General features: G+C 39.1%; 1 protein-coding gene across 2 annotated transcripts in view; it reads right to left on the reverse strand.

Annotated features, from left to right (window-relative positions):
• The window catches only part of Ipo11 (importin 11), a 176,280-nt gene that overhangs the window by 138,373 nt on the left and 12,110 nt on the right, over positions 1–25,797 (reverse strand). For both annotated transcript variants that reach the window (XM_052743242.1, XM_052743241.1), the window contains exons 3-5: positions 24,556–24,656; positions 16,582–16,654; positions 14,051–14,254 (exon numbers count right to left, since the gene is read on the reverse strand). In XM_052743242.1, the coding sequence (XP_052599202.1) occupies positions 14,051–14,254; positions 16,582–16,654; positions 24,556–24,656 (378 nt within the window). The remainder of the gene's footprint in view (positions 1–14,050; positions 14,255–16,581; positions 16,655–24,555; positions 24,657–25,797) is intronic.

Raw genomic sequence — 25,797 nt, forward strand, 5'->3', positions numbered from 1 at the left:
GCCTTGGTTGAGAACACAGTCAGCCTCCACCTCCCAGTGTGAAGTTCTGAAGCACCAACTAGTGGTATCTTCAGTTTTTCCCATGTACACAGCACATGTACAGCAGTGGCACATGACTATAATCCAGGCACTTGGAAGGCTCAGGCAAGGGGACTGCCAGAAGTTTAAGGTCAGCCTGAGATAGTCTTTTAAAAAAGTAACGTACAAATGTAATTTAGAACAAGTTCAAATAGTCACAGGACCTTTTTCTCAATACTCTCCATTACTACCACATGCTAAACTCACTAGAAAATGAAAAATTGATGGTGATAAGCATTCTTTAGTTCTTCAAAACAAAATAAGATTAAGAAGTCAGCCAGGCGGTGGTGGCGTATGCCTTTAATCCCAGCACTTGGGAGGCAGAGCCAGGAGGATCTCTGTGAGTTCGAGTCAGCCTGGGATACCAAGTGAGTTCCAGGAAAGGTGCAAAGCTACACAGAAAAACTGTCTCAGGGGAAAAAAAAAAAAAAGATTAAGAAGTCTAGCCTGGTAGAGTGACATTCATCTATAAAATCAGTACCAGGGAGGCTGAGGCAGGAGAATCACAGGCCAGCCTGTCATACACACCGAGACCCCATCTCAAAAAAACAAAAGAAGTCCAATTTAAAACATGATTAAAGTAGGCGAATTGGTGTACACTGTAACTTCAGTACTTGTGAGACTAAGGAAAAGAGAATCTCACATTTGAGGCCAGGCTGAGTTATACACTGAGACCCTGTCATTAATAAAAAACTAATGTAAGATCAAGCTTGAAAAGAGAGTTAACCACATAGAAACTATAGTTTGCTCAAGAAGGCAAATATGAAGAAAAAATCAGGACCCGTGAATGACCAGTACATTTCAAACTCATGTCAGATTTATGTTAAGTGTTTTATAACAATGATAGCAAAATAACAAGATAACCTTAACTGTTACAATTTTTAAGCATTATTTCTGGTACCAGGATGTGGTGGTTTGAATAGGAATGCCTAAGGACTACACGGAGAAATCCTGTCTTGAAAATCAAAAAAAGAAAGAGAAGAAAAAGGAGAGAGGATGGGGAGGGGGGGGAGGGGGGAGGGGGGAGGGGGGAGAGGGGAGAGGGGGAGAGGGAAGGGAAGGGGGAGAGGGGGAGAGGGGGAGGGGGGGAGAGAGAGAGTAAGAATGGCTCCCCTAGGCTCATAGATTTGAAAATGCTTGGTCACTAGGGAGTGGCACATTTAGGAGGTGTGGCCTTGTTGGAGGAAGTGTGTCACTTGGGGTGTGGACTTTGAGGTTTCAAATGATCAAGCTGGGTCCAGTGTTTCTCTTTCTCTTCCTGCTTCCTGCCAACTCAGATGTAGAACTCCCAGCTCCTTTTCCAGAACCCATACTTCCTGGCTTCTGAACCTATAAGCTAGTCCCAATTAAATGTTTTCCTTTATAAGAGTTGCTGTGGGGGGGGAGGGGCGCTGGAGAGATGGCTTAGTGGTTAAGAGCACTGCCTGCTCTTCAGGAGGTCCTGAGTTCAACTCCCAGCAACCATATGGTGGCTCAAAACCATCTCTAGTGGGATCTGATGCCCTCTTCTGGTATAAAGTTGTACATGCAGATAAAGCACTCATATACATAAATAATAAAATCTTAAAAAAAAAAAAGAGTTGCTGTGATTACAGTATCTCTTCATAGCAATAGAAACCTTAACTAAGACACAGGAAAATATTACCAAAATCTACTATCTGCACACAGAGTACAAACTACATTAAATCTAAGAGCCTCTCCACTCATTCCCCAAAGTCTAAATAATGTATACTAATCAAAAGATTAGGATAAAAGGAACATTTTCTTCATGGTTGAATCAAAGTCATTAAAATAAAATTTTGCTTGTTCCACAAAATCTTTTATATTTAAAACCTAATTCTAAAAACATGTATAAGAAAGTTTGGTAATTCAGACAATCAAAAGAATAGTTAACTTGGGAGGAGGAGGAAAGAGGATAAGGAGTTCAAGTCCAGTCTCAGCTACACATAAGTTTGAGGGAAGCCTGGGTACCTGAGACCCTGTCTCAAAAAACAAAAGAGGGTTTGTGAGAAGGTCCAGCAAGTTGGATCCCTGGAACCCACATAAAATAAGAGAAAAATCAAATTCACAACGTTGTCCTCTGACCTTTACATGCACACTGTAGCAAATTCATGTCCGCACACATCACACACACACACATAATAAAAATGCAGTAAAAGTTATAGATATTGCCCAGGCAGCGTGGTACACACCTTTAATCCCAGCACTCTGGAGGCAGAGGAAGGTGGATCTCTGTGAATTCGAGGCTAGTCTGTCTACATAGTGAGTTTCAGGACAGGCAGGGCTACACAGAGACCCTGTCTCAAAACAGTTACAGATATTAAGATGAGTAGGGTGACAAACACTTATAGTACTAGGGAGGTAAAGACAGGAGGATCAGTTGTTCAAGAACACCCTAGGCTACATAAAGCCATGTCTCAAGAGAACAACAGAAGATATATATATATATATATATATATATATATATATATATATATATATGACATGACAGTGGGCAAAATTGAGCTTACCCATAATCCCAGGTAGCTGGGAGGCTGAGATTGGAGACTCCTGAGTTCCAATCCAGCCTGAGCAACACAGGGAGGTACTATCTCAAAAAAATTTAAAAATATAGATATTAATGACAAATATCTTTTTTTGTTGTTTATTATTTGAGACAAAGTTTCTCTGTGTTGCTCTTGTCCTGGAACTCACTCTGTAGACCAGGCTGGCCTCAAACTCAAGAGATCTATCTGCCTCTGCCTCCAGAGTGCTGTCATTAAAGGCGTGCGCCACCACCACCATCAATGACAAAGATCTTATCTATTAATTCTTCTCTCTCTTTTTTTCCTCCATTTTTCTTTTTTATATTCTTCCCTTTTTCTACTCCTAAAATTTATTATTATATTAGTAAAAGTTACCATTATTTCAATATAAAAACTATGTAAGTAACATGTTTTGCATACATCAAGTATTTCTGAATGAGGGCAATATACCACTTTGGACAGAAATAAATGAACAGTATGAAAATGTTGTTCTTAATATCCCTTATTTCCTAGTCTAGATCGTGAGCAAAGTACCTGAGTAAGGACATCAGACACGTACTGAGGCTCCAATTTAAGTAATTTTAAGCTAATCTACACTGCTACACAAACATAATTACAGTGCAGGAGCAATCATATCACTCTTCGACAAACAGCTTCTCCTTGATTAAACTCTAGTCAGGCTCTCCTAAATCCCTTTCCTAATTGGGCATGGACTTTTAGACTTCCTGGTCTGCCTCTTCATTGTACAGTTTACGCAATGGTATAGTCAGACAAAGCCTCTCTCCCATAGACATCTCACTCACTCTCAATATCTAGTTAGGTTCCTTACCTCTACAATCCTGACGGTATCTCATCATCCTGGCCTGCCTTAAGAAGCAGAATCCTGTTAGGTCAATTTAAACAGAAACTGCTCTTATCCTAGATGTTTCCTCCTAGTAACTTGCCAGCCACTAACACCTCCCACACCGTCTCCTAATTCTTTGACTATGAACTCCCATTTTCTTACATTCAGTGTTGTGTCCAGCCTATCTTCCCACCTGTGACCCCTCCTCTAGTAGCACCTTCTGAATAAAATCAGTTTTACTATGACTATCTTTGACAAGTATTTCAGCCATTTTGAACCATTTTTTCGTCTAAAGCAAGGGAAGACGGATTTAAGAAAGAAACCACTGCCCGCTATCATATCCACATGCTTGCTATGCATAAACTTCATCTGCTCCAGAGCCGTCAACTGATGTCTGCTTATAGCTCAGATGGAAAAGAGAAAGTAATGAAGAAAACCAACTAAGAGGAATAAACCTATTTCTTCCACATTTTCTTCTAAAAAACGTACCAGGGGAAGGATATTCAGTGAAACACTACACAAATAAACTACGTGAAAAAACACTCTTGAGAACTGGCTTGTCCAAACTCCAATTGGTTGGGTTTTCTTTCTAAATAAAAGACAGAGTGCCACCCACTGACAGTTTGGTGAATTTAGCTGAGAAGCACACACTTAGCTCCTTTCAATATAAAACACGAGCCATTAAAGTAAGTTTAACTTTTTTTTAGCATTTCAAGTGCCCTTAAATACTCAGGCCCATTGTCCTTGGATTCCCTACTAGGAAAAGTTACACTAAAGTATTAGAGCCATGGAACTCCTAACTAATGACGACGCAACAATAATAACGACTGTAAAAACCCAGACACTTTCACCTGAGACTTCTCAGCAAGCACAGACGGTGGGACACAAACAGGACAACTCGCTCCATCGAGCAACAGCAGGAAACAGAGGAGGAACAGAAGCGAATGCAACTCTTCTAATTAATTACAGGGTTTTCAGAGACAGCGAACTTCCTGACTCAAAGAAATCCTGAAAAAAATATCTTTGAGAAGAACTAGAGAGTAATTAGATAATTAGTCATTTTTTTTTTTTTTTTTGCTTTCCTTAGATGTGATACAGTTAATGATTATAAACAAACAGGAAGACAGAAGCCAAGTACGATGGTGCATGTCTGTAATCCCAGACTTGGAGAGCAGAGACAGGAAGATCAGGAGTTGGTCATGAGCTGGAGAGATGATTGCAGTAAAAAACACTTGTTGCTCTTTCAGAGGACCCATTTTTGGCTCCCAGCACACACATGGTGGCTCTTTACCATCTATAACTCAGTTTCCAGGGATCCAACATACTCTTCTGATCTCCTTGGACGCCAGAAACACAAGTGGTATACACACATATATGTAGACAAACACTCATATGCATAAAGTAAAAATAAAAATTTTGGTGGGGGTTGGGACCGTCTGACTATGCAGCCTTGGTTATCCTGGAACTTGATATGTAGACGAGGCTGGCCTTGAACTCATAAAGATCACCCTGACTCTGCTTGGCTAAATAAATCTTAAAACAAAAAAAGAGCTAGCTGTGGAACTGGCTCTTTAATCCCAGCACATCTGTATTACCAAGAGGTAAATACAGATGGATCTCTGTGAGCACAAGACTAGCCTGGTCTACTCAGTGAGTTCCAGGACAGCAATACTGGGGGGAGGGGGAAAGGAGTTGATCATCCTAGACTACATAGCAAGTTTGAAGCCAGCCTAAGCTACATGGGACCCTGTCTCAAAAGGAGGTGGGGCTGGTGTTAAAACATGCTAAGGACTGGTCGCCTCCAGAGGTTAAAGGTAAGTTCCTAATGCTGAAGACAATACGCACTTCAAACATAAGACCCAGAGGACCTAAGCAGGATCTGACTTGAAAGCCTCCTCCTTGAAGACTAGTTTTCATAATACAAGAAGGTATTAAACATGCTTCTAAGGGAGGGAAGCAACCAATAATACTACCCAGCTGTAAGCCTATAAACCACAATGATTACCAGCATGTCATGATAACACAGTGACACTCATATCCTAGCAATAACCAACAGCTTCTTACCTGGACTTAAGGCTCACTCAATAGCAGGAACATGTCTGGCACCGGAAACCCATTGAACTATACAGGGCTGGTGGGGTCATAGACCTTATGTAAGAACCTACTACCACTTCATTAAACCAGCATAATTCCTAACTGCATTATAACATGTACCCTAATGCCACAAATAAGCATACCTCTCACCACTACTCAAAACAGAAACCTCTTTGCAGCAGACAGAGATCATTACAGAAAAGCACAACTGGTCAAAAAGCAGAAAACAGGTGATCTCGGGATGCCCAGCTCCCCAAGTGTAGATGGATACGTCTAGAACACAACTCTTCAACCTACACTTGGGAACCATTGCTAAAGAAGGTTGAGAAACTCTAAGAGTCAGGGACAGAGGAACCTACTACAAGAGTGTGTTTCTTAGAAATGACAGGTTAGCTACACAGCCCTGATTCCTCAACAATGTGGCTTGCCTAACAAGATCTCAAAGTACACCACCAACAGACATGCTAACATAGGAGGAGGAAATCTCACAGGGCCCCACTCACAGACAAAGAAGTACAGGCAAACAAGGCTGCAAGGGGTGAAACAGTCCTCTGAAAAGAGCCCTTCAACCGGTTATCTAGTACCAAGTAGTCAGCCAAAATCATACACATACAATATAACACTTGTATGGAAATAATACATACAAATAACATTAAATGACTGACTAGTTTGTGTGTAACAATTACAAAGATAAAGAGGCCATGACTTGGAGAAGGGGAGAGATTGAAGGGAAGAACAGGAAGGGGGAAATGTCGTAATGTTTAAATTAAAAAAATAAAATAAAATATGCTCAGGGCAAAACAACACTATTTTATCCACGGATATGAAAGAATTTATAAAACACCATTTATCATACTCTAAAAAGCTTATGACAAAATGATAAGGCAAAACTAACAGTGATGATGACAGTTAATTTAAGCAACTGCTATATGACAGCTCCTCTTTTTCTTCATTTTCTGTAAGTTCTGAACTTTTCATTAAATGAAATTTTAAAACTGACTTAAAGAAAGCCAAAAATGTACATTTTTTTCAGTGATAGTAATTAAACCTAGGACCATGTAAATACAAGCAAGCTTTCCAACACTGAGCTACATGCCCAACACTAAAGGTACTATTTTAATAACTTCAAGACTACAAAGAACTTTTTTTTTTTAATTTTAGGTGTATGAGTGTTTTGCCTGTGTGTATGTGCATGCCTGGTACACTCGGAGGTCAGAGAACATTGGATCACCTGAAACTTAAGCTGTGGATGGTCATGAGCTATGATGTGGGTGCTGGAAATCGAACCCAGGTCCTTTGCAAGAACAAGTGTTCTTAACTATTGAGCCATATTTCTAGGCCCACTACAAGAAAATTTTAAACAATTTTAAAGAATCTTCTTGTTCAAAATCTCAAAGTTGCTTAGGAGACAACAGTTTTCACTGAAAATGAATCTAATTCTTTTTAAAGGTGGTTTAAAAACAAGCATTTTCAGACACGCTATGTATTTTCTTCTTTGGGTTTAGATTACATAGTTTATCATAGCATGTACCTCTGTGAATTATATACCACAAATAGGATATAGTTAGCAGAGTTAGTAGAGTTAAAATTACATTAGGATTACTATTTCTACCATAAATTTTCTTGCTTTCAGACACTTTAGATTTTTATTTTAACTGGAGATAACATCAATTATTTTTAAGATTTTTATTTATTATATATGTAGTGTTCTGCCTGCATGCCAGAAGAGGGTGCCAGATCTTATTACAGATGGCTGGGAGCCACCTTGTTGCTGGGAATTGAACTCAGGATCTTTGGAAGAACAGCCAGTGCTCTTAACCGCTGAGCCATCTATCTCTCCAGCCGATAACATCAATTTTTATTATCCAGGTTTGTATGAAAAGGCACACTGACCTGGGTACAGTGATGCATGCCTTCAATCCCAGCATTTGGGAGATAGAGGCAGGAGGATCTGTGTCAGGTTCAGGCCAGGCAATACAACATTACCTCAAAAAAAAAAAAGCGGGGGGGGGGGGGGGCTGGAGAGATGGCTCAGAGGTTAAGAGCACTGACTGCTCTTCCAGAGGTCCTGAGTTCAATTCCCAGCAACCACATGGTGGCTCACAACTATCTGTGATGAGATCTGGTGCCCTCTTCTGGCCTGCAGGCATACATGCTGTATACTTAATAAATAAATGAATCTTTTAAAAAAAAAAAAAAAAGGAAGGAAGGAAGAAAGAAAGAAAAGAAGGTTAAGAAAGAATATACTTACTGTGTCAAATCAAGCTCAATTTTGTTACTACAAAACAATTTGCTCTCAATGCTGATTTCATAATCTGTCACTCTTAAAAAGAAATTTATCTATTTAAATATGGAGAAGGAAAAAGAAATAAAAGTCAATACTGAGAAGCAGGCAGCAGTTTGAAGTACGCCCTGTATTATTTGCTAGAGCAGCTAACCCAACTATGAACTCATATTTGCGCACTCCTTTAATCCCAGCACTTGGGAGGCAGAGGCAGGCAGATCTCTGTGAGTTTGAGGCCAGCCTGGTCTACAGAGCGAGATCCAGGACAGCCGGGACTACTGTTACCCAGAGAAACCCTGTCTCAGGAAAAAATAAATAAATACATGGAAAACAAAAGTGCTACTTGAAGAATCTTGTCATTCTGGTAAACATTAACAAAGGAAGAGTTTCTGTACTTCAGGTTACCAAAATAACAGGCGCAGCTGTAACCAGCACAAGAACTCTTCACCGCAGTCTTCCCACACAGCAGCTGTAACTGAACAGCTATCTTTTGCACCTCTCTCACACAGGGCTGGATCCCTTCCTACCACCTACTACATACAGACAGTCCAGCTAATCAGTCCACAAAAAGAGGTGCTAATCAACTTTCTCCCCGAATATTTCTAGCTGTATGTAATCTTTAAAAAAAAAATGTTTTCATAAAATTTTGCTTTATAATTTTTTTTTGTTTTGCTTTTTGTAGACACAGTCTTATTACATGGCCTGGCTGGCCTGGAACTCACAAGGACAGGTTGGCCTCAAACTCACAGAGATCCACCAGTCTCTGCCTCTCTTGGTTACTGGGATTAAAGGCATGTGCCACCATGCCCAGCTTAAATATACCAATTTCTAAGAGCATGACTCTTCTATTATTTTGGGGGTGCTTTGTTTCTATAGTGCTGGGAATTGAATCCAGATGCTTGTATTTGCTAAGCAAGTAAGCATTCAATTTCTGTGCTACATCCTCAACCTAATTATTCAGTTAACAGTTACTGAGCACCAACAACCATGTGCGGTTTTCTAGACTAATTAGCAGGACTACAACAGAAGTAACACTGCAGTGATCTGAGAAAATGAAGTAAACATCCAACACAATGTGATAAACAGTCCAGCGAGTTCAGTGTCAGATGCTAGGTAGACCTGTATTTCAGAAGCCAGAGAGGAAATAAAAGCCCACTACAGGAAAGTCAACCAGAACACTTAAGAGACTGCCTAGGCTAAAAACAAATATCTGAAAATCAAAAAAATTTTAAAAGCCAAAATAAATCACACTTTTACTGATGGGTAATCTTTAATAAAGATTAGCTGTAACCCAGAATGTTCTACACATTTGACTTTGAGACTCTTTCCATAGAAAAGCAAGTCAAAGTTTAAAAAATTCGAAGTGGGAATAAAGGTAAGGAAAATTCAAAGAAAGACTTGAGTAGATTAAACTGACCATAACTTTAATCCTGATTATTAGAAATAAAGCAAAATTAATTGGAAATTGTGGTGCACACCTTTAATCCCAGCACTGGGGAAACAGAGACAGGTAGTTCTCTGTGAATCTGAGACCAGCCCTATCTACATATTGAGTTCCAGACCAACCAGGGCTACAAAATGAGGCCCTGTAGGGGAGGTGGCTCAGTAGTTAAGAGAACTTGTTCTTGGAGAGAACCCAGGTTCAATTTTCATAGTCCACATGGTGGTTTACAACCATCTGTTAACCATAGCTCCAATGTATTTGATGTCCAATTCTGACTTCCAAGAACATCAGGCACACATACGGTGTACATACATACATGTAGGCAAAACATACATATATATATACAATGAAAATAAATCTTTTTTTTTTTTTTTTTTTTTTTTTTTTTTTGGTTTTTCAAGACAGGGTTTCTCTGTGCAGTTTTGGTGCCTTTCCTGGATCTCACTCTGTAGACCAGGCTGGCCTTGAACTCACAGAGATCCGCCTGGCTCTGCCTCCCAAGTGCTAGGATTAAAGGCGTGTGCCACTGAGACCGGCAAAAATACATCTCAAATGGCTGAAAGACATTTAAGGAAATGCTCAACATCCTTAGTCATCAGAGAAATGCAAATCAAAATGACTCTGAGATACCACCTTACACCTGTCAGAATGGCTATGATCAAAAATACAAATGATAGTCTATGTTGGAGAGGATGCGGAGCAAAGGGAACACTCCTCTACTGTTGGTGCGAGTGCAAGTTTGTACAACCACTGTGGAAATCAGTATGGTAGTTTCTCAGAAAATTGGGAATTGATCTACCTCAAGACCCAGCCATACTACTCTTGGGAATATACCCAAGGAATGCTCAATCATACCACAAAGATACATGCTCAATTATGTTCACAGCAGCATTATTCATAATAGCCAGAACCTGGAAACAACCTAGATGCCCGTCAACTGAAGAACGGATTAAGAAAATGTGGTACATATACACAATGGAGTACTACTCAGCAGATAAAATGACATCATAAAATTTGCAGACAAATGGATGGAACTAGAAAATATCATCCTGGGTGAGGTAACCTAGACTCAGAAGGACAAACATGGTATGTACTCACTCATAAATGGACTATACATAAAGCAAAGGACAGTCATACTGCAAACCACAGATCCAGCAAGGCTACCTAGCAGGAGGGAGCCTAGGATGACTGAGTTTTGGTTTGGCCCAATCACTGGGCAAGATTTAGTTAAACATTTCACTATTAGGATAAGAATTTGTACTGTATCAAGCTGATGAAAGAAAATGCTGGCTGTACGTTCAGGAGGGGAGGCTAAAATCTTTTTAGATTATGGATTAGCCTATAGAAAAATGTCTGCCGTAAATCAAACAGTGAAGGGGAAGATGAATCTCACTTACACAACTTGCATCATAAAACATAGTTCTCTGAACAAGTAAAGCTAGGTTTCTTCTGTATCCCAGCATCTAATCAATATTTATATGTATAATTCAGCTATTATTTGGCTTAAAAGGGCTTATTGGGAAATGTTATCATTTTTACTATTTTCTACAGAGAAAATATTTTCCAGTTTCAAATGACCCTGGACTCTTGAATTATAACCTGTTTTTATGTTCAAACTATCTGTGTATTATTTCTCCTGCACTTGTACATAAAATGTTTTTACATTCAAAACAAGGACAAATACAATAATAAATAAATTTGTTATTACATGAATTATATAGAATATACAAATTCATAGAGACAGAAAGATTAGACATTATCTCAAGATGGAGAAGAAAGGAATATAGAGCAATGACTTCCTAAGTACAGAACCTCTGTTTTGTGTGATGGAAAAGCCCCACAAATGGACAGTAGTATCAGGACATAATATCATGAGTGTAATAAATCAATACAATTAATGTAATTAATGAATATCATAAATATAGTTACTGAATGAATACTGTGAATGTAATCAATGAATACCACAAATGTAATTAATGTCATGAGTGTAATTAAAAAATAAAGAAAAGGCCGGGCAGTGGTGGCGCACGCCTTTAATCCCAGCACTCGGGAGGCAGAGCCAGGCGGCGGATCTCTGTGAGTTTGAGGCCAGCCTGGGCTACCAAGTGAGTTCCAGGAAAAGGCGCAAAGCTACACAGAGAAACCCTGTCTCGAAAAACCAAAAAAAAAAAAAAAAAAAAAAGAAAAGAAAAGAAAAAAAAGTTTTAAAATAAAGTAACAACAGAAATCAAGCTAACATGATAATGAACAACAAAGTAACCAACCCTATGATTATCAAAAAGAATTTCTCTTACACAGCATTCTTAGATGAACATGACAGGGTATTTAAACCAATAGCTCATAATAAAGATAATAAAACGGAATCCTAGCTTAAACTTTGTAAGCATGACTATCTAGAAAGAGTAGCATGGTGTGACATGCATATAATCCTTGCATCTGGGAGGTGGAGACACGAACAGGAGTTCAAGACCACCCTTGGCTGTTTAACATGTTTGAAGCCAGTCTGGGCTGCAGAAGAGGAAGGGGAAGTAGAAACAGAAGGGAAGGGGAGGAAAGAAGACAAGAAAAATGCCATAACCCACCATAGGTATGCCACAACCTCCAGAGTGAGGAGCCCACACGCGTTGCTCTGAACCTCTTCCTCCGTTACTGAGAGACTGAATCAATGCGCACTTGTTGTTGGGCAGCTGCTTCACTTTGTTTTGTTGTTATGCTGTCTAGAGTAGTCACAACTCGAGTGACTCTGGGCCCTCAGCCAACATGTACCTGAGACTACATATATACACACATACACACATACATACACACACACACACACACACACACACACACACACACACACACCACTGTACCTGTCCAAAACTAATGTACCCAGCATGGGAGACAGCCCAGAACTACCTGCTTCTCTTCTCCCCATTCCTTAAACTATCCTCAAAGAAGAGGCACTCCACTGTGCACCAAGGACAAAATAGGAGTCTTCAGGTACAAAAAGTTGGCTAGCTTTTTGTGGAAGAATAAAAGTTTTACAAAGATTCTCTTCCTTGGGATCCCTCCATTAAACTGTCTACCTTCCACAAGCTGCCAGCTCTTCAATTATTCCTTCCCATGGACAGGTTTCTCCTTTAGGAATGAATAAAGCATCTCAACTTTACAACTTTTAGAATATATTAGGTGTTCTGGGGTGTAGCTGTGCCAAAATATCCTTGGAGGAGGTAGGAATGGGGGGTGGTTGAGGGGAAAGGCTGGGGGTGGGAGGAGGGAGGACAGGGGAATCTATGGCTGATATGTAAAATTCAATTAATTATAAAATAAAGATATTTCTTTAAAAAAAAAGGAAGAGGAAAGAAAGCATGGGTGCATATACATATACCTCTACCCAAGAACTGAAGCATGAGGAAGAGCAGCTGTCAGAAGACAAACATGCTAAATAAAGAAGCAGAAGAAACCCTCCAATCTTCCAGGGAAAAGCCCATTCACTGGGGAAAGCCTAAGCGATACAGTACACTAAGAAAAGGAAAAAGAACGGCGCAAAACCAACAACTTCCTATAAATACCCCAGTTCTCTGAGCCCTATCATAAACTTTCTAATTATGTGTTTTTCTTAACTACCAAAGGTAAGCAAGAACACCAAAACAAACACCTTCAAATTCAGCAGGATCACACAGTACAGTCCAAAATGTCACCATCAACAGTACGAAATTCCTATTCTGAAAGGTCAAAAACATCCAGATCCACAACCATACCAAGAACAGTAGAGAAAGTAACAGTTGGTAAAGGACTAAGAGCCCTGATACAATTTGAATGGAATGTGCCCCATGGGCTCAACTATGTGGGTGTGGTAATACATATCCGTAACCCTAGCACTTGGGAAATGAAGGCATGAAGAGCAGGAATTCGGTCTTCCTCAACTACACAGCAAGTTTGAGGCCAGTCTGGACTATAAAAGACTGTGTCTAAAACAAAAATTAAAAAATAGAAATTAGGGCTGGAGAGATGGCTCAGCGGTTAAGAGCACTGACTGCTCTTCCAGAGATCTTGAGTTCAATTCCCAGCAACCACATGGCGGCTCACAACCATCTGTAATGAGATCTGGCGCCCTCTTCTGACCTGCAGGCAAACATGCTGTATACATAATAAATAAATCTTGAAAAAATAAAAAAAATAAAAAAATAAAAATTAAAAGATGAATACTTGATTCTATAGCTGGCGGTACTATTTTGTAAAGCTTTGGAACCTTTAGGACTGTGGCCAGGCTAGCAGAATTAGTAGGGTGGGGAGCAGCCTGAGCTCTCCACTTCCTGATCCACCAAGATCTGAAAAGCCTGCAGCACATATGCCTGCCAACATCAACTTTGGTGCCTTCCCTGCCATGATGGACTGATCAGGAGCCAAAAGAACTGCTCCCTAAGTTGTTTCTGTCGAGCACTTCATCTCTATGACAAGAAAAGAAACTCATACAGAAATCCTTCAGTTGTCTCTCTACGTCATCAACTACTAACCATGCCAATCCTAAGTCCTGAATTTCAACTCTGCACCTGCCTAGCTGTTCCCTTTACCACTGCTTTCCTGAAGAGATTTCCTATCACATCTGAACTACACTCAAAATCTCAAACCAAACATCCTCACTGACACCTAAGTGATCTGTCCATTCATATCACTGCAGTTTAAGATTAGAAAGAGTTCATAATCGTTCCAAAAACATTAATACAAGTAAAATGACAGTCATCTTTATAGAAGTAGCATTATTTTCATAATCAATGTAACGATGTTAAATAACTTACATCATAAAAGAGTTTTCTGTCAGCAGCCAGTCGTTTAGACGCCAGTGTCTTGGTAACGTGATAGAAGGTAAGGAGTGCTCTATGCTGTCGGAGATCATCTTGGACTTTAACAGACTCTACAAGAGTGGGAATCAGTTCAGGCCATTGTCTAGGACAATCCAATCGAGCAACTTTTGCAATCAGCACTGCAATCTGAGTTGCAATCTAAAGAGAAAAGAAAAGTAATCATCAGAAACAATTATGAAATCAAGGCAAGGGATAAAAATACACTCATGTTTTAAAAATTACCTCTTAGGAATTAACTATGTTTAATAAATATGATTAAAATTATACTAAACTACTTAGGATAGTGGTCCTCAAAGTATAGTTCACAGACTCTAAGATCTATGAAACCTTCCTAATTACACAGCAGTGTGAGTCTTCCTATGTTTGTAATCTTCCTTGAGTTTTTTTTCGTTGGGTAAGAGAACCTAACACGTAACTCAGAATGGCCTCAAACTCACAATCCGCCTCAGGAAGTGCTGAGATTATAAGCAAGTGCCCCCATCCCCAGCAAGTCACATTTTGTCTGTGTAACTTTTACAAAAATAGTATATCAAAAGAGAGTAAAGAAAAAGCGTATGTGGAAATCTAAGTCCTCATTCCAATACCAGACACGCAAGAGAGAAAAAAGTTTACTCTTCTCATTAAATTTTTCTTGTTCTGAGAATAGTTATTGCTCAATTTCTAAAAATTATTTATACGAAGTACAGATTATTTTTAAATTCATTAATCCTTTTAGAGTTCTGGTTTTAATTTTGAATACATTCACTATCAACAGATATACTCCTGAGTTCTTAAACTGTAGCAATAAGCACAATCTTTGTCCACACATTTAAGCAGCACTGCCTTAAGAACAGAAACAAGCATCAGCTACTAGATACTAAAAGGACAAATATGCCATGATTTATCCTCAATCACCAACCCCCAGTAGACAGCACCATTCTCCCTTATCCTCAGTTTCTTTGCAAGAAATCATAAAACAGATGCCACTTAATGTAGTGGTTCTCAACCTTCCTAATGCTGAGAACCTTTAATACAGTTCCTCAGGTTGTGCTGACCCCCCACCCATAAAATTATTTCGTTGCTATTTCATAACTGTAATTTTGCTACTGTTATGAATCATAATGTAAGTATCTGTGTTTTCCAATAGTCTTAGGCAACCCCTGTGAAAGGGTTGTTCTAACCCCAAGGGTTGCAACCCACAGGTTAAAAACTGCTAACTTAACAGGTCACAATAAAACTACATTAGAAATACTGCTAGATACAATATTCAAAATTTTTCATCAAATATAATAAATAGTATTTCTTTAGAAATACTTAAGAATTTTAAACCTGTACACAAAATTTAATTTATTCTTAGAAGAAAATATCACACTAAGAAAAAATAAAATCATACGATCTATGACTTATCTGCCATGGGGTACTGGAAATTGAAAATGTGGTGGATACAGAAATCTAAAGCCAATCCTGTGGTCTTCAAAATAAAGAAATGGGTTATCTGAATCATTAAAATTAATTGCTGGTGTCTAATACACCCATGTTATAGGCATATAACAAACTGTGTATTAAATTTTCCTGTTTAGGAAAAATTAATTTATAAAGAGTAAGACTACAGTAACCAGGTACGGGGTGGCACATGCCTATAACCCTAGCACTTGGAAAGCTGAAGTAGAATGACTATAAGCAGAGGCCAGCCTAGGATCCATATGAGAACCTGTCTCAAATGAGTTCTCCCTAAAACAAAACAAAAAAACCTTTTAAGAGCTAGAGAGAGAAAGGGCGATTATTTTAAGATTTCCGAGAATATTGTCTTAACAACTAAGGAAGTTAAAAAGTAACATGAAATTTGTCATAAACTGTCAAATCTAACCATGATCTAAACAGCTACAACTGATTCTCAAAGTCTAAAAGCCAGCAGAGAAGCCATGTATAGGCCTCACTAACAGAAGCAATGAGCTAAGGGACTTTCAGACTTTTTGGTGGTGAGGGAGAGGCAATAAGACATGATCTTATGTAGCTCAGGATGGTCTTACCATGTAGCTAAAGATGAATTCCTATCCTCCTGCCTTTACCTCCCAAATGCTTGAAATCTAGGTGTGCACCACCATACACAGCTAAGGTTTTACTTTCAATAACAAAACAAAATTTGTTTGGTGGTGCATGCCTTTACTTCCAGAACTCCAGGAGGCAGAGGCCAGTGGATCTCTGTGAGTTCTAGGACAGTCAGGAATACAGAGAGACCCTATCTCCAAAGGAGAAAGAAAAAAAAAAAAAAAGCCGGGTGGTGGTGGCATATGTTTTTAATCCCAGCACTTGGGAGGCAGAGGCAGGCAGATCTCCATGAGTCTGAGGCCAGCCTGGGCTACAGGGTGAGTTCTAGGACAGGCTCTAAAGCTACAGAGCAAAACCCTGCCTTGAAAAAACAAAAACAAACAAAAAGGAGGGGAAGGTATTCTCAGCGTCCATGGTTTTCCTTTTTTGTCACTGACCTGGTTGATTGGCTCATTAAAGTTGGTGATGAGCCCTGCACGCAATGTTGACTTTTCCTCTTCTGAGAGAGCACTATAAAAAAAGTAAATTTATTATTGGAAGAATGGCACCCAGTAGAGAACAAGAAAAGAACTGCTATGAATTTTAACAATAAAACACCTTTAAATACATGACTCTAATTGCCATTATTTAAATGGGAATAAACAAAAAGCACAATACAGTAACCTATAGAAAATAAGATAAATCCAGAATAATAATGCAATATGTTGACGCTCACCTTTACTAACATAAAAACAGTTATCTACAAAAAAGAAATTAATAACTAAAGACTTCTGGCTTCTGTCATAAATTCTTTATAAATTTTTACAAGTAGGAACTGGAGAGATGGCTCATTGTTTAAAAGCACTGGCTGCTTCTCCAGAGGACCAGGTTCAATTTCCAGAACCCAAGCAACAGTTCCTAGGCATCTGTATCCAGTTCCACAAGATCTGATACCTTCTGGTCTCTGTAGGCACCAAGAACATACATGGTTCACAGACAGACATGCAGGCAGGCAAAATACCCAGACATATAAAATAAGAAATAAATTTTTAAATTTGCAGGCAAAGAGATTCAGAATCGAATACTTGTTAGAAGACTTTTAAAAATCAATTTAAATAGCTGATGGGATCAGTCAACAGGAAAAGGCACTCGTGGCCAAGACTAACAACACGGACTCCCATGGTAAACGGAAAGAACTATTACAAACTGTCCTGTCTCCACATGTGCACCACGGCACTCATAAAGCAGCACATAAGTGTACACACACATACACAAAGAAAATAAATAAATGTTAAAACAAAACAACTATAAAAGCAAGATGGCTGGGCATCCTGGTGAACACCCTTAATCCTAGCACTCTGGAGGCAGACCCAAGATAATTTCCAAATTTGAGGCTAGCCTGATCTATGTAATGAGTTCCAGGCTAGCCAGACCTACATAGTCAGACCCTGCCTCAAAACAGACAGACATCAATCATTTCACATCTTTACAAAGGATAAACACAACACTAAAAAATTTTACTGCATACAAAGAAAAACTACAGAGCTAAATAGGGAAGTTACTACAGAAGACCTTATACATATTGAATTTTAAATTGGGTCAGTATTTTGACATTTTTTAATTTTGCTCATCTGGTTTTGAGACTGGGTCTTACTACTATACAGTCCAAACTGGCCTCAGACTCAAAACCCTCCTGCCTCAGTCTCTCAAGTGTTATAACAGATGTGTAATACCACATTGCCTGGCTTTTGTATTTTGTTTGTTTGGTTGGTTTATTAAGAAAGGGTTTCTCTGTGTAGCCCTGGCTGTCCTGGAATGCACTCTGTAGACTAGGCTGGCCTCAAACTCACAGAGATGTGATTGCCTCTGCCTCCCAAGTGCAAAGATTACAGGCATGCAGCACCCACCCAACCCTGTATAATCTATTTTTAAATTAAAATTTAATCTTCATTTTACTGTTTCCCACTTGCCTATGACAATATATCTATTATGAGACAAATGACTCCAGAAAGATTAACCACAAATACATATACAACTTTAAGAATATTTTAGGGCCAACAAGATGCCTCTGTGGGTAAACACCACTCAAGTCTGAGAAGTTTGATTCCTCAGAACCCACAAAAAGGTAGAAGGAAGCCGGGTGGTGGTGGTGCACGCTGTTAATCCCAGCACTCCGGGAGGCAGAGGTAGGCAGGCGGATCTCTGTGAGTTTGAGGCCAGCCTAGTCTACAAAGCGAGTTCCAGGAAAGGCGCAAGGCTACACAGAGAAAAAAACCAAAAAAAAAAGGTAGAAGGAGAGAACTCCACAGATCTCCACATGCAAGCCATGGAATATGCACACCCACAGATCAGGCATGCATGCACACATGAATAAATAAATTTTAAATAAAATAATTTTAAGCAAAACGTATATTATGAGCTAAATTATATCTCACAAAAATAAAATAAATACTCAAATCCTATAGGTCAAGTATCTCTGAGTACAACTTTATTTGGAAATACTGTAGTCTTTGTAAATTTAATCACACTAAGACAAAAAATTCTGCACTGATAAGCTCTATTCTGATACTGGTGTTTCCCTGTTTTGTTGTGTTATTTGTTTTGACACAGGGTATTGATACATAGGCTAGGCTGACCTGAAATTTACTATGAAGTCCAGAGGGCCTTGAACTCAAATCCTATGTCAACCTCCCAAGTGCTAGGATTATATGCCTGGCCCAGTGTCCTTCCTTATAAGAAAATGTAGACAAAGAATCAAGAGTTGACATAGGTCATGTGACAAGAGGGGCAGAGATTAGAGTCATTCAACTGCATAGCAACAAAACACCTAAGATTGCTGGCCACAATCAGAAACTAGAAAGTATCAAAAACTAATTCTTTAGGCCCTCAAAAAGAGCAAATTTGTTGATTTTTGGATTTCCAGCTACCTAATCTGTAAAAGAATAAAATTCTGTTATCTGGAAGCATCCAGTTTGTGGTATGACAGCCTGAAGAAATTAGCAACCCCAAAACAAAACAGGCAGCCAGGTCAGAGGAAGTAGGGCTCAGCAAGAAAGGGCTGAGCTGTGATGAACCGCTCTGTCCTCCTTTGGTACCCAGCCAGAAAGACACCCGCTGAGACAGCAGCCAGGAGTCCAAGGTGCGAGAGAGGGATTTCAACAGGCCCTGCAGCGCTGGAGGCGAAGAACAGAACTCAGGTTCACAGAAAGCCATACCTCAGCAGACAAACATACAAAGCTGAGAGTTAAAACCCCAGGAAGGCTCTAACCTGAGACAAACAATAAATGGAAAAACAAAACAACAATAAAAACACCCTCAGCTATACCAAGCTTAAGGTCATATTCTGTCTGCTTACATAAATTCTTTCTGGAGAAAGGTAACAGAACTTAAAGCCTCTCCAATTGGAATTACACTATGTTCACCATCCAACCAAAACTTATCAGGAATAACCCAATAAAGAAAGAAGTGACTAAATCCAAAACACAAACAGGCACTATAGTCACCAAAACCACACTTAATTGTGTTTTTAGAATATGTACAAGATGGAGAATTTCACTGGACAACTAGAATCTGGTTTTTTAAGTATCAAAGAGAAATCCTCAAACCAAGAAACAGTAAGTCAGTGGAAATATGCAGATTGAAACATGACAAAAACAGGTACTTCTGACTGGGCATCCACTGATAACAAACCAAGATCAGAAACAGGAGGATAAGGGAATTGAACAGCAGTCTGGCTTACACAGGCCCTGTCTCAAGTAACTAAACAAACACATAGATCCGTAAAACTGAAGGCGGCTACTTCAAGCAGATGGAAAAGCGACACCCAGGGAAGAAAGACACAAAGTTAAATTCAAATGAATACTGTCATTACTACATGACTCTGGAGTCTACAAATAGACAACTGTGGGCCAATGGGACAGCTCGGTGGAGAAAGGCATGTGTCACCAGGCACGACAGCCTGAGCTCTATCCCTGGAACACGCACACACACGCACGCACGCACGCACGCGCGCGCGCACGCACGCACGCACGCACGCACCCCTCTCTCTCTCTCTCTCTCTCTCTCTCTCTCTCTCTCTCTCTCTCTCTCTCTCTCTCTCTCTCTCTCTCTCTCTCTCTCTCTCTCTCTCTCTCTCTCTCTCTCTCTCTCTCTCTCTCTCCTCTCTCTGTGTCTCTCTCTCAATAAATAAATAAACAACAAACAAGTAAGTTATGTGGAAAACTAAAGTACCAACAACAACAGTATTAGAGACAGGAAGGCTTAAATAGAGTTAAGTATTACTATGAAGGTCTTACATTATCTAGAAAAAGTCGTGTGCCTGCCGGGTGGTGGCGGCTCACACCTTTAATCCCAGCACTCGGGAGGCATTGGCAGGCCAGTCTCTATGAGTTCGAGGCTAGCCTGGTCTATAGAGAGAGTTCCAGGACAGCAAGGGCTACACAGTGAAACCCTGTCTCAAAACCTACCCCCGCCCCCCACAAAAAAAGGTATGTGCTGTACTTGTAGAGGACCAAAGTTTGATTCTCAACATTTATATCAGGTAGCTCACAACTGCCTGTAACTCTACCTCCAGAAAACCCCACAGGTTCCCTGAGGCACCTGCACACATGTGTACATTCAGATACGATACAGACACAGATACACACAGACACAGACACACACACACACAGACAAAATAAGTCTTAAAAGAAAAAACAGCTATTTGCTACTTAAAAAAAAATAACTAAATGAAACAAAGTACCAATGAAAAGGACATACAATATACAAATACTAACCACATAGCAGCTGCTGTGGCTCTATCAATATCAGACAAACTAGAGTTTAAGTCCCAACTCATCACTAACAGTAAAAGGGGAAGTTCTCATACTATAACAACCTTGAATTTTCATGAATCTATGACAGCCTAATACAGAGACAAAGACAGAGAAAGTCTGCAGAAAAAGATTAGGCAAGTATGTAATACGTGGAGATTGACAAATCTTTCAGAAAATAGTGGGAAAAGTCATACAAGTCAACAGAAAGAGAAGTCAAACAATACAATTAACAAATCTTAGATAATTGACATACACAAAACACTAGAATCTCCAACTGGAAAACACACAGTTTTCAAACGCTAGTAAGTCATTAATGGTCCATCTTACAGTATTTTTGGCAAACTAAGAAAACATTGAAAAACAATAATAAAAATCTCCATGTTAATTAACCTTCGGTCGGAAAAGCAACCCCAGTTACCAGTCCTGTTACCGCCATGCCCGCTGTGTTCCTTGCAGTATGCTAAATACGCTTTCTTATAAACAGACAGAACTCAGAGAAAATTTAACACTTGATTTCTGTTTGTTTTGAGACAAGGTCTCACTCTGTAGAACAGGCTGGCCTCAAACTCCTAACAATCCTCCTGCCTCAGCCACAGTGTTGGGATTACAAGCATGAGCCACCATGCTCTGTTTAAAATGCTAACAAGGGGAGAGGGTATAGTAGAAAAACACAAGGTCAGTTCTGGGTTCACCTCCCACCAATCAATCAATCAATCAATAATGAATGAATAAAAATGAAAAAACAAAGCAAAAAATAGCCAGGCAGTGATGTCACAATGCCTTTAATCCCAACACTCAGGAGGTAGAGGCAGGCGGATCTCTGTGAATCTGACGCCAGCCTGGGCTACAGAGTGAGTTCCAAGACAGCCAAAGCTACACAGAGAAACACTGTCTTAAAAAAACAAACAAACAAAAATGTGTGTGTGTGTGTGTGTGTGTGTATGTATGAATGTATGTATGTATGTATATATGTATGTATGTATGTGTGTGTGTGTGTGTGTGTATATATATATATATCAAGGTTGTGAAACTGAAGTCATGGTTACAAGAAAAGTCATAGTGCTCTAAATGTCCACACAGGTTGAGTATCGTGTCCAAATGCTTTAGGGTAAGTATTTCAGATTATTTTTTTCAGATTTTTGGACATATGCATATTCCTAAGATATTGTGGAGATGGAACCCAAGTCTAACACGAAATACATTTATGTTTCATGCGTACCTAATATACATGGCCTAAAGGTAACTTTAGATGGTCTTTTTAGTGTACTTACATACTTACTGAAATTTGTAACATGAGGTCAGTTTGTAGAATTTCCTTCTTGCTGTATCATAGCAGCAATCCAAAGTTTCAGATTTGGGAGCATCTTGGATTTTAGATATTTAGATTAAGAAAGTTCTAAATATTTTTTAGAAACTGAGCATCGATTTATCTAAGCTTCCATCTCAACAAGCTAGTAAGAGAACATTAAATCAGATCCAAAAAAATAGGAAATACGTCAAATCTTAAAAAAAAAAAAAAAGAAGCAGTAATTAAAAGAAAGACAAAAAGGCTGGTGGCACCAAACAGGGGAATCCCAAAGCAGATCTATACACAAAGTGCATGACAGAGCCACGATGGTCTACAATCCTAGCACTTAGAGGAGGGGTTTGTCAGCAGCCTGTAGGTTGACAGTCTTCAATAAGTAATAAAAATGTGAATTTACATTTGAAAAATGTTTAAACTAGAAAAGGGGGGAAGTGCCTGATGTATACATAAATAAGACATCAGTGTACTACAATGGGAAGAATGTGGTACTGTATCTACTTCACACATGCACTGTGTACAATGGGAAGAATGTGGTACTGTGTCTACTTCACACATGCACTGTGTACAATGGGAAGAATGTGGTACTGTATCTACTTCACACATGCACTGTGTACAATGGGAAGAATGTGGTACTGTATCTACTTCACACATGCACTGTGTACAATGGGAAGAATGTGGTACTGTGTCTACTTCACACATGCACTGTGTACAATGGGAAGAATGTGGTACTGTATCTACTTCACACATGCACTGTGTACAATGGGAAGAATGTGGTACTGTATCTACTTCACACATGCACTGTGTACAATGGGAAGAATGTGGTACTGTGTCTACTTCACACATGCACTGTGTACAATGGGAAGAATGTGGTACTGTATCTACTTCACATATGCACTGTGAACCATACTCAATTCTTATGTCAAATCTTAAAAAAAAAAATCTCCAATTAAAATTTTATTATATTCATTCAGACTATATCTCAAATTGAAACTAATAGCATCTAATTATGACCCAGTTAAATTGAATGATACTTGAAAATAATATATAAGCTTAAGTTAGTTGATTGTCATCCTATGAAAATGGTCAGCATAAGCATTGTATCAAATTAACCATAAAAATACAGTTTTAAGTGCTTCAAATCTGCCATCCTTGTTTCCTTTGTAAGGACATTCATCTTCATGCCCACTTTCCTCTCAATATACTAAGGACAATTTAACTATTTAATACTATGATTCCTTCCTTAGCTATCTGAATTTAAACTAGCTTAAAGTAAAATTTAGCCAGACATGGCGACACATGCCTCTAATCCAAGAACTCAAGAGGCACAAGCAAGAGTTTACCTGTAAGTTCCAGGCCAGCCTGGTCCATGCAGGCTACATATCTAACCACAGATAGAGAGCAAAGTCCTGTCCCAAAACGCAAACAAACAAGTACATAATTTCTCATCATTAATTGCTTCATTTCTCACCAAATCATCAATTACCCCTGAAATAAAAAGGGTTAGCTTCACATTAAAGTACAGCCTGAAGATACTCCATTTCTTCTAATACCATTCAAGGGTAGGTTTTACAGGCACTTTTAAAAACTCAGAATAAAAGAATTTAAATTACTTATAAAAAATGAAAACCTACAGAGCTTTAGTGCCATCTACTGGACAGCACACCCTATGTTAATTATTCACCAAATTCATTTTCTAACAAAATTCCAAAGACATATCTGAACTGCCAAGCCCATAAACTACATGATGTGTTAATTAATTCTTAAGATGAATCTGCTCACTTTACTCCTACATCACAGTTAAAACCTAGTCTAACGAAACTGCAAATGTGCTATTCATCCACTCTTCCCAGAGGAAATACAAAACAGACATGGAGATTCAGCAAATGTGGACATAGTGTAAGATTTCCTTTTCAAAATCAAAACATTTTACTTTAAGATAATTCGCCACTCAACTTGATCCTCAGAATCTAAAAGCCAAGGCAGGCAGGCAGGCAGGCAAATATATCCATCCATACATGTGCACACAGATACACACATGTGCATGCATGTGGGATGGGCAGATACAAACCATGTAGAAAAACAATAATATAGTTATTGAACTACACAAACACATTTCTTCAGGAATTAACACACTTTGGGGACTTTTTTTCTTTTATGTATCAAATGCTTCACGAATTTCCATGTCATCCTTACACAAAGATCATGCTAACTTCTCTGTTGTCCCAATTAAACACTTGACACATTTTGTATACACAGATACAGTCTCATTCTTGAATTTGAAATGGATTACAATTGGGACTGAGGGAACTTACTGAGGTGCTACACGTCTCCAGTAACGATCAATTCCATGTTTAAAATACAGCACAGCAAGCCATCTTACATTTATATCAAGGGTGTGGTTTGTAAAAATATTCTGCAAATAAAAAAAAAACAGTATTAGAATGAACAAGTAATCATTTAAAAATATAATTGACATACTAAAATAAAGCATGCATTTGTCTAACTGCTTTTTTTTTCAATGTGAGTATGTACTCATGTGTGTGTATGTTCATTGTGTGTATGGTTTCATATGGAAGCTAGAGGACAACCTCGGGTGTCATCTCAGAAATGCCACCCACCTCCTCTGAGACAGGGCTTCTCATTGTCCTAGAGATCACCATTAGGCCAGACAGGCATGACAGTGAGTTCTGGGACCATCCTGTCTCCAGCTCCACCACACGTGCATTTTTACAGAGTTCTGAGATCAAGCTCAGGTCCTCATGTTGGTGAAGCAAACACTTCACCAACTTTACCAAGTGGCCCTTGGTGTTTGATTTTTGAGAAAATACCTCATGTATCTCAGGCTGGCCTCAAACTTACTATATAGCCAATAGTGAGTTTGAATTTCGTGCCTCTACTTCCAGATGCTTGGATCACAGGTATGCACCACCATGCCCACCTTATGAGATGTTGAGATCAAACCCAGGGCTTCATGCATGCTAAGCTTGCACTCTAGCAATTGATCTACAACCTTAGCCCCAGATGTTGTATTGGTTTTGTTTAAATTTCACCACTACATATATTATACGTGTGTTTTCTTAAAATATATACTTCGACAATCTAGACTAAGAAAGCAGGCCTACTGAGCCAGGTGTTAACTAAAACCTGAGCACTCAGATGCTAAGGCAGGTGCATCTCACGTTTCAGGTCAGCTTGAGATGCATGGTGAGACCTGGCCAGCCCCCTCCAAGAAGACAGCATACCTATTCAATAGCTGATTTCACTAAGTTTAATCAAAGATAAATGTGAAGATTCATATTATTCTTTCAAGTATGCTAGAAAATTTCCTTGATAAAAAAATCGGAAATATACACGTACATATATATATATGCACACATACACAGAGAGAGAGAGAGAGAGAGAGAGAGAGAGAGAGAGAGAGAGAGAGAGAGAGAACACTAACATAAACATGTTCTAATGTAGAAAAAGGACCCAGGCATGTGCCACACACATATAATCCCAGCATTGAAAAGGCAGAGAGGCAAGGCAATGGCAGCAAACCCAAAACCAGTGCA

This window comes from Peromyscus californicus, unplaced genomic scaffold (genome assembly GCF_007827085.1).
Source record: "Peromyscus californicus insignis strain IS unplaced genomic scaffold, ASM782708v3 Scaffold_18__1_contigs__length_77618521, whole genome shotgun sequence".
NCBI lineage: Eukaryota > Metazoa > Chordata > Mammalia > Rodentia > Cricetidae > Peromyscus > Peromyscus californicus.